The sequence below is a fragment of the Pyrgilauda ruficollis genome, unplaced genomic scaffold (genome assembly GCF_017590135.1).
Source record: "Pyrgilauda ruficollis isolate IOZ18807 unplaced genomic scaffold, ASM1759013v1 scaffold189, whole genome shotgun sequence".
NCBI classification, from domain to species: domain Eukaryota; kingdom Metazoa; phylum Chordata; class Aves; order Passeriformes; family Passeridae; genus Pyrgilauda; species Pyrgilauda ruficollis.
The window spans coordinates 136,043-151,720 of record NW_024517984.1 but is presented as its reverse complement, the minus strand read 5'-3'; the positions used below and the strand labels follow the sequence as shown (position 1 = coordinate 151,720).

General features: G+C 46.0%; 1 protein-coding gene across 7 annotated transcripts in view; it reads right to left on the bottom strand.

Moving 5' to 3' along the window:
* Positions 1-15,678, bottom strand: part of TANC2 (tetratricopeptide repeat, ankyrin repeat and coiled-coil containing 2) — a 146,663-nt gene that overhangs the window by 10,768 nt on the left and 120,217 nt on the right. For all 7 annotated transcript variants that reach the window (XM_041465417.1, XM_041465418.1, XM_041465420.1 and 4 more), the window contains 8 exons: positions 13,322-13,430; positions 10,048-10,170; positions 8,860-9,096; positions 7,293-7,478; positions 6,306-6,399; positions 3,391-3,524; positions 2,692-2,815; positions 723-898 (listed from right to left, as the gene is read on the bottom strand). In XM_041465417.1, coding sequence (XP_041321351.1) covers positions 723-898; positions 2,692-2,815; positions 3,391-3,524; positions 6,306-6,399; positions 7,293-7,478; positions 8,860-9,096; positions 10,048-10,170; positions 13,322-13,430 — 1,183 coding nt within the window. The remainder of the gene's footprint in view (positions 1-722; positions 899-2,691; positions 2,816-3,390; positions 3,525-6,305; positions 6,400-7,292; positions 7,479-8,859; positions 9,097-10,047; positions 10,171-13,321; positions 13,431-15,678) is intronic.

Below are 15,678 nucleotides of genomic sequence, written 5' to 3'. Positions count from 1 at the left end.
CATCTCCACGGTGTCTGAGGGTACGTTATAGGAAGCAGCTTGAGTGAGGGAATTCTGTCCCTCTACCCCATTCTGGAGGGCTGTATCCAGCTCTGGGGTCTCAAGAACAGGAAGGACATCAACCTGTTGGAGCAAGCCCAGAGAAAGCCATGGAGATGCTCCAAAGGCTAGAACACCTCCGTTAAGGAGGCTGGGAGAACTGGGGTTGTTCAGCCTGCAAAAGGCAAGGCTCCAGGAATAGCTTAGAGCTTCTTCCAGTGCCTAAAGGGGCTCTAAAAAGGTTCGAGAGGGACTTTGGACAAGGGTCTAGAATGACAGAACAAGGGGGAATGGCTTTCAATTGAAAAAAAGTAGGTTTTGACTGGATATCAGGAAGAAATCCTTTCCTGCAGTGGTGGTGAAGCCCTGGCACAAGGTGCCCAGAGAAGCTGTGGCTTCCCCATCCCTTGAAATGTTCAAGGCCAGGTTGGACAGGGCTTGGAGCAACCTGTGATAGTGGGAGGTGTCCCTGCCCACGGCACAGGGTGGAACGAGATGGTCCTTAAGATCCCTTCCAACCCAAACCACCCTGGGATTCTCGGATCAGCTTCTGTGGAAGCACCTTCCCATACGGAGAGCCAGGACTACTACACGTGTTCATTGCTACATCAAGCCGAACTGTGTGATTTTATGGCTTTTACACCAAGTGCCCATTTCCCCTGGGTGTGCCACGGGCCACTCACCACCTCAGCATCGCCGTAGAACGCCGCCAGGTCCAGCGGCGTGCGGCCGTTCTTGTCCGCGTGGTCCGTGGCAGCTCCGTTCTCCACCAGGGAACGCACCACGGGCAGGTGGCCCTTCAGGCAGGCCCAGCTGAGGGCTGTCAAGCCCTCTTTGTCCATCAGAGAAATGGAGGCACCTGAAAGAACGAGCAGCAGTTCATTTCAGAGCTCTCCATTGTTTAGCAGTGTTTACCACAAACACTCTGCTCGGCAATGACAGCTTGTTTTCAGAGAGCTCTGTACATAATTATTAATTCCTTTATTAACGTTTCTGCCACCACAGATCCCACCCTCTGTGGCAACTTCAAATACCCTGATGGGAAAAAAAACTGTGGCAAATGAGTTGATTCACACCAAGCTGCAAACTTTTTCACGCCTACCTCTGCGGGCTTTCCTGGCAAACATCTGAGTAGCATGGTAGATCTGACTTCCCTCATCTGAGACATCATCTTTGTAAAAGCTTTTTTATTTATTTATTTTTTAACTTAATCCAACCCCATTCCAGCGTGTGTGAGTCAGAGATGAAGACCATTTTGCTGTTTCAGCAGGTCACCATGGGGAATTAAGTCAATTCAGCTCAGTTCTCCTAAAAAAGCACATATTTTCCCTTCTTCACTCCCCTCCCCTTTACCCGAAAGTACACAATTTCCAGCAGTATTTCTTCCTGAACTTTACCCAATATAAATACAACGTTGTGGGATACACTACTGCCAACTGCAAGCCAAGGAGAGGAGGAACTTGACGTTTTCTTGGATGAGGAAATGGCGCTGCCATACCAACGGGTCAGTGTTGCTCCACACGGCATATGGATACGGATATGAGAGCTGAACAGCAGTTTTAAGTGAACACTCCTCTTCATGGCATGAAGACAACTCCTGTTGCCATGGCACAGCCATGGCTCTGGCTCTGGAGAGTGCAGAGATGATCTGTATCACTCTGCTCCTCCCAGGAGCTGCAGCTACCTGCGGGATGCTCTTGCCAGCAGCTGGGATGAGTTGCTGCTGCAGTGCTTTTCTCCTGGAGGCAAACTCTAAACCTCCCAGCATGAGATTCCCTGCCTCTAGAATGTTCAGCAAATGTGGGAGTGATGTGAATTTTCTAAACGCTCCTGTTCATCCCAGCTGACACATCCCTGGTCTGCACAGCTGAGAGCAGACTAAGAGGTCTCCCTGCTGGCACAGACTGTTTGTGGAGCAGCACAGCATGGCAATGTTTGCTCCAGGTGTGTTCAGAAACCTCTGGCCAGAGCTCTCAACAGTCAGTGGGGGAGGAGGCAAATGGCATCTAGAGCAATCAGGAATGCCAAGGTGGGACACAGGCTGCAAGGGAGGACAATGCAGAATCAGAGACTCATCCAGGTTGGAAAAGACTTCAATATCATTGAATCCAACTGTTCCACCAGCACTGCCAAGCCCTCCACTAACCATGTCTAAAAGAGCCTCATCTTTAAATTCTTTAAATTTCTTCAGGGATGGGGGTTCCACAGCTGCCCTCAGCAGCCTGTGCCAGGGCTGAACAACCCTTTTATCCCTCCCCTAGAGCAACCTGAGGCTTTTTCCTCTAGTCCCTTATTCCCTGGGAGCAGAGCCTGACCTCCATCTGGCTGCCCCCTCCTGCCAGGAAGCTGTACAGAGCCAGAAGGTCTCCCCTGAGCCTCCTTTACTACTGGCTGAGCTGCTCTCAGCTCCCTCAGCCACTTATTGTGCTCCAGACCCTTCCCCACCTCTGTTTTCTTCTTTGGACATGCTCCAGCACCTCAACACATTGCCAGTTCTGACGCTACCCACGCTGCACCCAGGAACCATCCTGAAGCTGTGGCAAAGCCCCTCCAGATGATCCTGAGCTGACCCAATCCCAAATTTTGCTCAGGATGAAGCTGGAGCTGGTGTGGTGGGACGTACCACAGCTGGTCCCCAGCACGTGCTCTAACCTTGTGCAAGCAGGAACTCCACAGTGCCCAGGTGTCCCTCGGACGCGGCCATCATCAGCGGCGTCCGGCCCTGCTTGTCTGCCATGTTCACGTCAGCACCGTGTGTCAGCAGGAGGTCCACGATCTGCAGCACACAAAGCCAGGACTCAGGGACTCAGGTTACACCTGGAGACACAGCTGAGAAGATGCCAGGGCCAAGGAAAAGCAGAACAGACCCCACGTTCTAGAAAAAGCCCACCCCTACAGGCATGGTGGCCTCTGGGATTGCTGGAGGGATGATTAAGGATTATGAAAATGAAGGGAGGTATAAGGACAGGAAAAATGTTCTTTTAAGTCATGAGCATCCCATTTGCTTCTCAAATGGTGAGATAACCAGAGAAGCTGTGGCTGCTCCATCCCTGGAACTGTTCAAGGCCAGGCTGGATGGGGCTTGGAGAAACCTGGGATGGTGGAAAGTATCCCTGCCCATAGGAGGGGGATGGAATTAGATGATCAGATGATTGCTATTCCATGATTCTATAACACAGGACTTAAGCAAAGCTGTCTGCAGCCAGCCAGAGCTTAGGGTGACAGAAGAACCAGCATCACTCCTTTTTGCTCTGACCATTCCCCAAAAGAGCAGGGGGTTGTCTTCTCCATGCCTACCCCAGCAAGACAGAAGGGATGGCATGACCCAGCACCAGAGAAGACCCCACTGACCTGCCAGTGGCCCTGCCTGACGGCGCTGAAGAGCGGCACGACCCCGCGGCGGTTGGGCTGCGCCACGGCGGCGCCCTGCTCCAGCAGCAGCCGGCACACCTCCAGCTTCCCGCGCCCCGCCGCCGCCGTCAGAGCTGCACGAGACAGGAGGGCAGTCAGGGAAAGAGCCACGCGCTCACGGGAGTGCTCTCCTACCCAGGAACGGGTCTTTCTGCTGGATACCAAAGTGACGGGGCCTGAAATGCCAAACCTATCTCATGGCAGGAAAAACCAACAAAGGAAATGGGATGGATTGGTAGAGCTTCCACTCTTGTAATTTTAGGTACCTCAAAGGTCAGCTCTTCCATGAAAAGTTTACATAATGTCATGGAACAAGGCTGCTTGGGACAACCAGCTTTTACTGTTTTCTGCAAGTCCCAGTGAAATGGGATGAGAACCCCAATAAGTACAAAATAATCTACAGGCACTTGTGACTGAGGTTCAGGTTTAGCTGCCAAGAAATGTGATCATGAATCTGTTACTCTTTTCCCTAATGCCAAAGCCATAGGCTGTGAGGCCAAATGTATCTGAGTAGGGGCACAATATCCAGAGAAAATAAAGGTCTTGACAAGACCTTCTGCAACCTGGCACTGCCTCATGCCACCATGAGTACAAGGGAGCAAGTGAGGGATCAAGCAGGAGGCACTGACAGATCCTGCCAGCCACTGACATCAGTCACATTTGTGGCTTTTCTTTGTCCAAACAAGCACAGAGCAGTGTAATCCAGATGGAGGACTTTTATTTTCCATATCCCACTTTAGTCTGTAGATCTTTGAAACCAGGGAAACAACTGGAAAGCAAAACAGGATAGATTTGTTCACCTGTTTTCCAAGAACACTATTTCTGGGCTTTGTTTCTGGCCAGGGCTGATCCTACCAGCCAGGGTCTTTGTGCAAAGCCAAAAATATCTCTCATTTTCATATGCTCATGATATTACAGGCGGGTAGAAGCAACACCTGAGAGCTCTTTCCCTGATAAAATGTGCTCTGTCAGCTCAGAAGTGTGGTTGAGTTAGAGAACACATATTCAATCTGAAAATAGTTCCAAGTTCAGGACCTGCCGGTGGTTTGTTTCAGTATTAATTTTAGACTTTCTGGTTCCTCCCTCTCCCTAACTTTCTGTGCACTTCAGCACAGCTCCACTGGCTCCATGTTCTGCTGCTTCTGGTAGGAGTTGGAGCAGAAGGTGGGAGTCTATTTCTGACTGATGTCGCTTGTTTTTTCTTTGAAGTACATTTCTGTGGGTTGGCCGATTACAAGGTGTTGATGGGTTTCCAACTGCAACACTGTTAATGGTGGGGGATTTAATTAATTCTCAATTCTATTCCATATTATGGCTGAATTTTCTTCTCTTGGGGTTGAGAGACACCAAGAGTTAAATGAAAAATCATTTTGCTGCCACAAGCAGAACATTCTGCAAAATCTATAATCAGATCCATGTGGGTTTTAAACGTAAGCTACAAATATAGAAGGAGGCAGAGGGATTGGCATGCAGGGCTGCTGGGTTCCACTCCTAAGCCTGCCTGCACTTGAAATGTTGCAGGTTAATTTGAGGTATTTTACATCAAAATTACTTATGTTTGCAACAATGAAAATACTGTGAATCACTCCAGTGTTTGGTGTTTGTTCTTTGGAGAAGACTCTACTGAAACAGGATGATTTGATCCACTATTTCTCTACTTTCCTTTGCAATTCCTTCTGCCTGTAGTGACACATCTTTCTGCTGCTCTGTTCCTCAAGGTCCAAGCAACTGGAGTGTGTATGTGGCTCCAGCCTGTCATCTGCAGTCCAGCTCAAGGGAAGCTCAAAAGCTCCTGTACCACTGAGCAGCCAGACCTTGCTCCTCCAGGAGAGGAAAGAGGGTGAAAATGGGCTGGTTTGAAGTTTCACAGTCTGCTGGAGAGCTCCCATGGCCCAGCACAACCAAGGTGAGTCCACTGAGCACAGCCAAGGAGCAGCAACCAGGATCCAGCACTGGTGAACAGGAATTGTGCAGCTTTTCCATGAGGATGTAGTTCCAGAAGGACCACTCACTGTGCAGTAACCAAGTCCTGGCATAAACACCACACAACAGCTGCTGTGTTTCTCAAAAGGGCTCAAACAGAGCCTGAGACCAGGTTCAGGCGTGGATGTGCCCATCTCTGTCAGTGAGCAATGTCAAACCACGGCCTCATACACCAGGGATCTGCAAGAGTGTATTCTGTTTCTGCTGCTGTGTTTTCTTGTAGAAAAAAACAACTTCATCTGGAGAAGGAATCATTAAACTTCTCCTATCCAGCACGTGTATCTGTTTCACAGCCTGGCAGCAAGACAAACAGTTTGATGGAGATGTTTTTTGCACTTCCAACTCTGATGGAGATAGCATAAGTGACTCAGACACTTTTCTGCTGGGTTTTGATGTTAGTTCTGTCCCAGGGGGAAATGCTCCATCTGGAATTGGCTATAGTGTGCTGTCAGCAATTCCTAAACTTATGATGTCACTTGGCACTGCCATTTGGATGATATCAGGCTGATATCACTGAGCCAGGCATTTGGTTCTGCTCTGTGCAAGATGAGACATGAGCAACAAGTACCAAAACTCAGACAAGCCAGGATTCAGATTTTCAGAGCAGACTGCTATTTTTAGGTGGAAACCTGCATTCCTCTCCAAATTTATTTAAACTCTCTATTTACTTTTGGGAAAATAAATAATACAGTTATGTGAAAGGGAGTCTTGAGTTTCATATGAATTTACAGACTTGTTTCATGTAGACAAAAGGCTGCTCAGTTGGGTGGTTGGCGGAAGGGAAGGGAAGGGAAGGGAAGGGAAGGGAAGGGAAGGGAAGGGAAGGGAAGGGAAGGGAAGGGAAGGGAAGCTACAGCTTCTACAGAAATCACCTGTCTCTCCCCAGAGGCTGTCAAAGCTGTTGATCTGTGCTCTCTCCACCTCCTCTTCATCTTTTTCTGGAAGATCGAGCAGGTAGGAGACGATCTAAAACAAAATGACGTCAGATCATGAACTCGAATGTGTTATACAGGAACTGCTGACACCATCACACCAGCTGCTTGTAATACACAGAGGGAAGGGAACAGCCTCTGCCTGGCACCCTGACATCAAGGAAATATTCTTCCTGAGATTAATCACTGAACTTGCTGCCCTGTACAAGCCTGTACTTGCTGCCCTGTACAAAACACACTTTACCAAGTGTCTTGGTATGATGGCACATGAGACTTGGTAGGGTCAGCTCCCTGTGACTGTGTCTGTTCTGTTGGAGATGACCTGGTATGTGCAAGTGGGTCCATCTCCTAGAGGATATGAGGCTGAGAGGAGGTATTTAGTAGGAAAGAAACTCATTCTTAAGGAAAGGAGAAGGAACTGTGGGTTGCTGAGGCTCTTTGGAGTACTAATGGCAGTGGTGGGCTTGGCACTGCGTTAACACTTGGACTCAAATAACCTTAATGGTCTCTTCCAACCTCAAGTATTCTATATGTAATTTTCCCCACCATAAATCTTTGTCAGGATGGCAGAAGGAAGCTCTCTGTCTCTTCTCTCCCTCGACACACAGCCCAAAGCTACACGTTCTCACACTCCCCATCGGTGCTGGAGGAGCGGCGTAGGCCACGCGCGTCCATCCATCTTATCCCTGCTTAAAAGTTTATTCCAAAAGTTTATTCTGACAACTTAAAGGCTCGTTATCCTTCCTCTCCTGGATGCCTGCCCAGACCACAGGGATCTGTCAACACTGGGATGGGACAGGGAGGAAGAGCAGGACAGAAGTGCCCTGGACTCCACCTCCAGACATTCTCTGGTGAGTGGGCAGCCTTGGTTTCCCTCCCTGGGCCAAGCCTTGGTTTCCCTCCCTGCAGAGGCAGAGCAGGTCCTACCTCGGTGTAGCCCATGCTGGCAGCAGCAATCAGGGCCTGCTGGATGGCGTGGCTCTTCTTGAACACTCCCTGCTGCTGTCCAGCCATGCTCCAGTCGCACTGGATCAAGAACTTCACCACCTCCAGGTGTCCCCTGAGAGCTGCATGGACCAGGGCACACTGCCCGTTTTTGTCCAAATGATCCACCTTGAAAAGAGATGAAAAGATGCAGTTAAACAAAACCATGAGCAAGGCCATCTTTGCTTCTTCAGAGTTTCCAATCCCTGTTTCAAAGTAACGCCACATGTGCAAAATGTGTGTTTTCCTGGTAAACTATCACTTCCATGACCAGAAAACAAACACTTCCAAAGCAATGTCCCAGGCTCTGGTATTATCTTGGCCACAAATGTTCACTTTGGGGAAAATTTTTTTTTTTTTTTTTTTTTAGGTTTCTCCAATTTTCTTCAAAAACTCAAAGACTACAAAAATATTTCTTCTGTTGTGTCCTGAAGTCCAACATTCAAATTTTCTTGTGCATTGAAATACTACAACCTGGCCCTGGACACTTATAAGGATCCAGGGGCAGCCACAGCTTCTCTGGGAACCTGTGCCAGGGCCTGACACTAAATTACAGTTATATAATACATATGAGAAATATTTAATGTATTATAACACATTCACATTAATAATATATCAATATTTCTCTTTTTTCAACTCCTTCAGTAATCAGTATTGGAATTTTCTGCAAATATCTCAGTCTTCAAACTACACCACACTGTGTTTTGGGGTATTTCTCAGTACTGTTAGGGATATTCAAGGAAAACTATGAGTGGCAGGACTCACATCACTAAATTCTCTCAAAATATCCAACAAAAGCAAAATTATTTTTTTTTTTTTTTCCTTCATACCGTCCTCACATTATTACAGACAACACAACCCAGCAAGATCTAAACAGTCCCTCAGTCATCCTGACGTCCATACCAAAACTACATAAACCCATATTTTGCCTTTTGAACTAAAATTAAAGATATAGAGAAGCCACAAATTGTTTCCAGGAGGCTCCACTTCAAAAATCAGCATAATTTCCTTCTTCAAAAAAGTATTTTGACTTGACTCATAATATACAATTAAAACTCCACTCATCACAAAGCTAAACAAAGGGGATTTTTCTAGGACAAGTCTGATGAAAATTTTAGGAGAATGTGTCTCAGGGAGATATTTAAAGAATGTTTTGTGCTGGAAAAGCAGCGTTGCCATTTTAACCTTGTGAAGTTCAAGGATTTCTCCAGAACATCCTTATGCAGGTCACCAGTGCAGAGTCACAAGGCAGATCCTACCTCAGACCTGAATTCCAGACACCAATTACTGACTCTCAGGAGCTGGTGTCAATGTGGGACTTTTAAACCCACTACATTTTAGCAGAAAAAAACAAACAAAAACAAAAGTCAACACCAAAAGCAGCCTCCTGGCTTCATCTGCTGGAGGATGCTCCATAGCAAGTATTCCATGTCCTGCCTGCAGCTCCTACCCAGCCTTGAGCAAACATGGAGCAGTTGAGATCAGCTTTTGAGCAACGTGGCTCCTTTACCTTGGCCCGTTTCTTGCACAGCAGCACCACGATGCTCAGGAAGCCGGCGGCAGCTGCGTAGCCCAGCGGGGTCAGGCCGCTCTCAGAAGCAGCATCAACATTGGCCCCAAACTCCAAGAGCAAGGCCACCATCTCTGCATACCCCAGGTGAGATTGGACACACAAAATGGGGGCGTTGTTCAGAACTTCCGTCCGGTAATTCACATTTGCGCCTCCTAAAATCAGCAGCCGACTGACCTGCGCAAGGAAGGAGAGCCTTAGGCTGAGCTTTACAGAGAGACAGGAGCTTATTGCCAGGGTGACACCACAGCAAAAACCCTCTACACGTCTCCAAACAAACAGCAAAGGACATAAAATGCTGAGCAAAAATATCTGCCCAAAAGATGTTCCCATTTGATGCAGATGGAGCAGTTTAATAATTTCCCAAGTGGCTAGGAAGTGGTCTGAAGGTGCCACCACCCTTTGTTTTGGAACAGCCACTCCAGCCCTGCTACAGCATCTGGGAACATGGAGGGGATGGGGAATTAAAACACACAGCTGGAGAGAGCTGTACTCAGCACTCTTCCCATGGGATTCCTCTCCAGGGTTGGTCTGGCTCCCTTTGCCCTCGGCACCAGTGGAAAAGCCGGCACCTGATGCTCGAGAGTGACAAGGGACATGGGGACAGACACTGAGCTCACCTTGCCTGGGTGGGAAGAACCTGGGATAAACATCCTCCCATGTGAGAAAACAATTCCAAATCTGTATCTCTGTGTGAAATACTTTCTGCTGTAGAGATGGGCTCGGCTAAGTCAACACACTCATCTCACCACTGCAAAAGAAGTGCCTGAACCAGGACATGAACACGTGCTGTTGGATTTGGTGTCACCTCAGAGTTCATGCCTATCTAAGCCAGAGCCCTTTACATGCCAAGTTCCAACATCAGTTATTGCATCCCACATCTCTGGGAAGGGAAAATCCCATTTTGCACAGGCACAAACTCACTGTTTGCTCATTGCAATGAAAATGAGATCCTTCGACAAAGTAGCGGAGTTGACAGACTACCTCACATGGTAAAAAAATCTCAACTGACTGAAGGCCTCTCCTCAGCTCAGGACAAACACCCAGCAAGCTGCTCAGCCTGGCCAGGACACTGGACACAGCTCCAGTGAATTCTGAACCCCAGCTCTCCACCTCCTCCTCCAGTACCTTTATGTTTGGGGTGTAGAGATTTCTCAGAGATGCCAACGCCATTGAAAGACCTTCAGTACTGTAGGAGATCCAAAGCCCTTGCAGGATGGAGGAAGATACCCCAACTTTTTTACTCAGACCCTGAAAAAGAGAAAGGAACTTAGATCCACACTTACAAATGTGCTCAGTTATACTGGGCAGATCCTCTTGGGTCTCTGGACTTCAAAGGAGTTTCAGGACAATAATGACTATACCCAAGATAATGTGACAATTTGCCATATCTGACCTTCACAGTCAATTAATAAGCTTGCAGGAAATTACCTGTAAAGGTAATGTAGCTATCTCCAAGGTCGAGGAAAGGCAGGATTTAACTGTGAACAACCATATCCATTCAACACCCTCACAAAAAGCCATGTTAGGAACACAGATTGCTGCTTTTTTCTTTTTAAATAAAGTACAGAGTATCTGCTCACAGCAAGATAAATTCAGGAACTTTCAACCACAGCCTGGAGCAGTATGCCCTGGTATCTTGTACCAGATTGTCTCCAACTTTTCTAGCTGGTGTCCACAATCAGGTTCTACATAATGTATTGAAAGTCTGACATATTTTCCAGCACCCCTAACTGGCAGAACATGGTTAAGCACATTTCTCCCTCCTCTGGAAGGAGCCATAATTTCTCCGTAGCTGACAGATGGGAGCGAACAGCTGGATGGAAGAGCAGAGGGGTGGGATGGCAACTCCAGCAGGAGCCATGCCATGAGTATGCCCTGAATGCTGCTCTTCTGCTACTGACTTCCCAGGAAAGCCTGCTGATTCCATGGAAACTGCACAGGCATCCTGCACTGCACATTTAATTCTGTTTTGATACGCAAACCCTGGTTTCTGCCTTCTTGCACGCCGGGTGCTCACTTCCACCCCTGCAAAGCAGCAGGGCCCCAGTTCTGCTCTGTGTGCCTGGGACTGGGATGATGCTGGTGCCACAAAACCTCAGCACAAGGTGGGATTTGTTTCCTCTGAAGGAAGATGTGTGGGAATCGTGTCCTAACCCATTGCTGGACTCGGCTGCAACCTCTAATTCCTCTGTGTGAAAGGTAATCTGCAGCATCACCCTAGACATCAAAAGATTTGTCATTTGAAACGGTTTTATCACCAAAAGAAGCAATAGATTAGACAAGCTCTTATAAATAACAGCTCCATGTACTTGTTTCCTTAAAATTCAGGGAGCTAAACCACGAAAAATACCTGCTTGTGTTGAGGGAAAAAGAGCTCAGGAATTTGAGCCACTGCTAAACGCTGCTTTTGAAATGACACAACACAGGACATTAGAGGTCAATATGAAATTTCATTTACTCAGGATGGTGAAATTGGAAAGGGAAAGCATTTTTATAATAAACAGTTAAAATAATTTAAAAATAGTTACACTACTATCTAGCCCAAAAATAAGCTGCCTGAATCACCATCAGGACCAAGGAAAAGGGTAGATATTTTGAGAATAGCCCTCTGAAGATAATCACAGATGCTATAGAAATATTAACTATTGCATCAGAATATATATATATATACACTTAAATATTAGTGCAAGACATAAAAGGTGGTATGTACCCCTTACAAAAGACAAAAGAAGTACATTCAACACCATTATAATTCAGTTACTGTTCAGGCAAAAGCCTGCCCTATTTCTCTTTTTTTAGCTCATAACTTCCTTTTCTAAATCCTTCTTCAGAACTGTGGGGCAGAGTGAATCCTTCAGCAAAAACAAATCCCAGTTTCATACAACATCTAATCAAAATACCCTCAGTGGTTCCCACTTCATTGGGACCACCCAACATGAGACCAGTGTATGGCCTGACAGTTTGAGCCATTTTGCCAGCCCCCACAACCCCAGTGTTCAAACAGTTGGTTTTTCCTGTCCTGCCTTGTATGCAAGCTGTCAGCATCTTTAATTTTTACCTTACCACCTCCTCTGCTGTTTAGTCATCGGCACCTTGCAGAATCCCAGAATTCCAGACTGGTTTGGGTTAGAAGGAACCTTAAAGCCCATCTCATTCCATGCCCCTGCCATGGGCAGTGACACCTTCCACTAGACCAGGTTGCTGCAAGCATCACCCACTTCTCTGTTACTGACATTTTAAACTAATTTAAGATTCAATTAAAGCTTTCTCTTTTGCTGATTTGCAAAACATATGTCAGCTTGAAGTTTGAGCCCTCTTGTATCACAACTGCACATTTCTCTTTGTGCCCTTTTATTCCATGCCAGGCTTTTCAAGTTGGCTTTCTATATGCTCCTGTTAAGACTGGCAACTGATTTAAAAAACTAAAACATTTGTACTTTTCTTTTCCCCTAAATTGCTTGAGGATATTTGTGTTTAAAAGAGAAGACAAACCATCAGATCTCAGCCAGCAAGAGAAGATGGGAATGTGAGAATGTCTTCCCACCCACATGTCAGGTCAGCACTTTGGGTCTGTGCATCACTTACTTTTTTTACACCTGGAAATTCCAAGTGTTCCATCATTACCTTGCTAAGGTACCAGTGGATTCAAACTAGGAAAGATTGGAGAAGGATAAACAAATTTTGTGCTCTGTTTTATCAAAGTTTGCCTCTATACCCAGCTCTCAGTACTCCCTGGCTAGACAAAACACTTTAGCTCTGGTCTCATATTCTCCAGGCTTCCTGGTGAGTACATAAAATGGAATTATAATGGCACCAGGCCTTCATAAATACCTACAAAATTAGGATATTTGTGTCTGCTGCTGTAACATGGCAACTTGAGGAAAAACACCCTGAATTGATGACCTGACATGCCCCCTACTTGGGAGAATGATACTCAGTTTATGGGTCATATTGACACTCACATCCAAGTTTGCCTTTCAATTACCCAGGTGTTAAATGTCAGTGTGAAGAGTAGGGTGGACCAATCAGCCAATTGCAACAATGATCAGATTTTCCCGTTACAACCTGAATTTTCATCAGATTCTTCAAAATCACTCTTTTTTAAAGATTTCCTTTTTTCTAGATGCTGCTACAAGAATTCATCTTTCAGGGTAAGAAGCATCTTATGGTAGAGAGCAATTCTAGGTAAGGAGGCTATCTGCTGAATTTACCATCTGAAGGAGGGTTTAATTTTAAGCATTTCTTAGGTACCACAGCCAATTTTCTAAAGCTGACTTCTACATGCTTCAGCAGCCTCAAGCAATCACACTTCTTACAGCAACCCCACGACAAGACGAGACTGAGTGCTGCCAGTGCTGTGGATGAGGTTGGTGTAAACCTTCATCTGATTTTCCGTTACCTTAAAAATATGTGCTTTGAGAATGTGATGTCCCAGTTCAATAGTTTGCTGTCTGTTTAATTTTCCTTCTTGTCGAGAAAACCAGAAGGCAAGTAGTGTGTGGCCACTCCTAAAATCAGAAGAAAAAGCGTGTTAGCATTTCTCATTACACCAACAAAACGACTTCTGAAGACAAAAATGCCAATCCTTCAACCACATCCAGCTTTGGGAAACAGAGCTGGCTGAATTCTCACTTGTAAATCAACAACTAAATGCATCTTTTATTACTGGTGATCACAGAGCTCAAAACCCCTCAGACATCGGCAGACAGGAAAAAAACAAAAGCCAATGTATTTTCTATGAGTAGAGGTAAATTTAGAAACACCAGAGGTACAATGCAGTGAAAGCTGAAGTGCTACTTTTATAGTCATTTCACAGAGGTAAACCACATTTGCAAAGCATGTAACCAACCTGAAGCCACTAGAAAATGCCATATTTAAAATGTACACACTTTGAATAAAACGTCCTTTAAGTGACACCTGCACTCACTACCCTGTGGACAGTCCCATGGAATGAAACAACTTTATTTGTAAAACTCCTTCTAAACATGTTCTCCAGCTTTTCCAGTAATAAAGATGCTTCTGGCAATGCCCTTCCAGATTGACAACCACAGCAAATTAAGTGAACTACACACCAAGTCCTGTTTAACGCAAAAAAAACCCCAAAACCAGACAATAACTTCTGTTGCTAAAGATTATTTCACTGACATTTTTAAACCTTTAACATTTACAGATTTCCATCTTGTAATGCTGCAAATTCAACATGGCTGAATCTTCTCACAGATGCAAGAAGGGGATTCTCCAGAGACACAAAACACACATGATGCAGAAGTGTGAAGTCTGAATACCATTTCTGGGTGAGATCAGCAAATACCTGCTCCTGCAGGTGCCCCAGGCACACGTGGATGCCACAGCAGGACATGCAGCAAGAAGGGCAGGAGCCAGAGAGGCTCCACCCTGGGACCTCAGTGTGATGTTTTTTTTTGTTTTACCAACAAAATTATATTCTTCCTTAAGCCCCTGGCTAATCCCAAGGGAGTCCTTTTAAGCCACTTCATTTCTGGAAGTACATAAAAATGTGACTGCACTAAAAGTAATCTAACTCCTTCCAGCCAAGCAAAATAAAATATGATATCAACTGTGGCTTTAAAAGGGCTTTTAAGGACAGGAAATGTTATTAGCTCATCCCTGTCTGGCAAAACAAAGAAATAGCTTGGATGGCCAAACATCTAGTAAATATTACACAAGATAGAAGCTTTCACAGCAGTGGGGATTTACCATTCAGGGATGAATACTATCCATCTCACAATAAACTCAGAAAAAAAAAAAGTGAATGACTTCTAATGCCCTGGCCAGGTTTTTGGCAAGGTGTCCCCTGAGCCCTGCCAATGAACCTCCTTTTGGATTGGTAACACATGGACTTGTGTGAGCAGAGCCCAGTGATGCTCTGTCAGCCCTCATGGTGCTGGGAGGACAAGAATGTGCCTGCTGGAAAAACAAATAATAATTTTTCTTACGAGGCAGGACTTGATCCCCAGGTTTGGACAGGTGAGAGAGCACCACATCCCATTTACAGGTAATAAAACTGTTGCACTGGTGGGGAATTCTGTTGTGCTTCATTCCAAAATGCTGCACTATTTATAGAGGCACCATCAACTCAAGTAACTGTTTTCTGGAATGTTTTTACTGACTTGCAGTACTTTCACTCTTAGGTCATAAAAAGAAATTGAAGAAAACCCCCTTTTTTTGCCTGTCAAGCTGCTCTCCACACCTTGGCCTGGCACACGGCCCGTGCTGGGATCCCATTGCTCCACACTTCCCCTGAGTGGAGGAAAAGCCTCTCCAGATGGTGACTCTGCCCATCACAACACAGCTCTGATGCCTCAGCTGAGTGCTGAAAACCCATCACCATGCCCTAGTGCAAGGGAGTGCCTCTGATCCCCTGCATCTGTGCTGTGAGAACTCTCCACACAGCACCAACAGAAGGGACAAAACACAAAAAGCTGGAACAGAAGGGCCCTGAAAGTGGTTATAGCACCTTGAGTTAACCCCAGCTTGTTGCCTTGCCTTCCTTTGGCTCTCCCCCTCTTTGGAATGGGAGGAGAATGTCAGGTTTCCTATTAGAGAAGACAGACAAATGCATCTGCTGATTACACTGGTTAACCTCTGGGAATGTCCATGGGAAGGAAGGAGACACAGATCAGAAGGAAGCAAGTCACTAGGAAACACAGCTTGAGCGTTGCCAGACACTGCTGGAAGTCAAGTGGAACAGCAATTGCTGGATTGATCCTGGCCCCATTCTGCCATAATTTCATAATT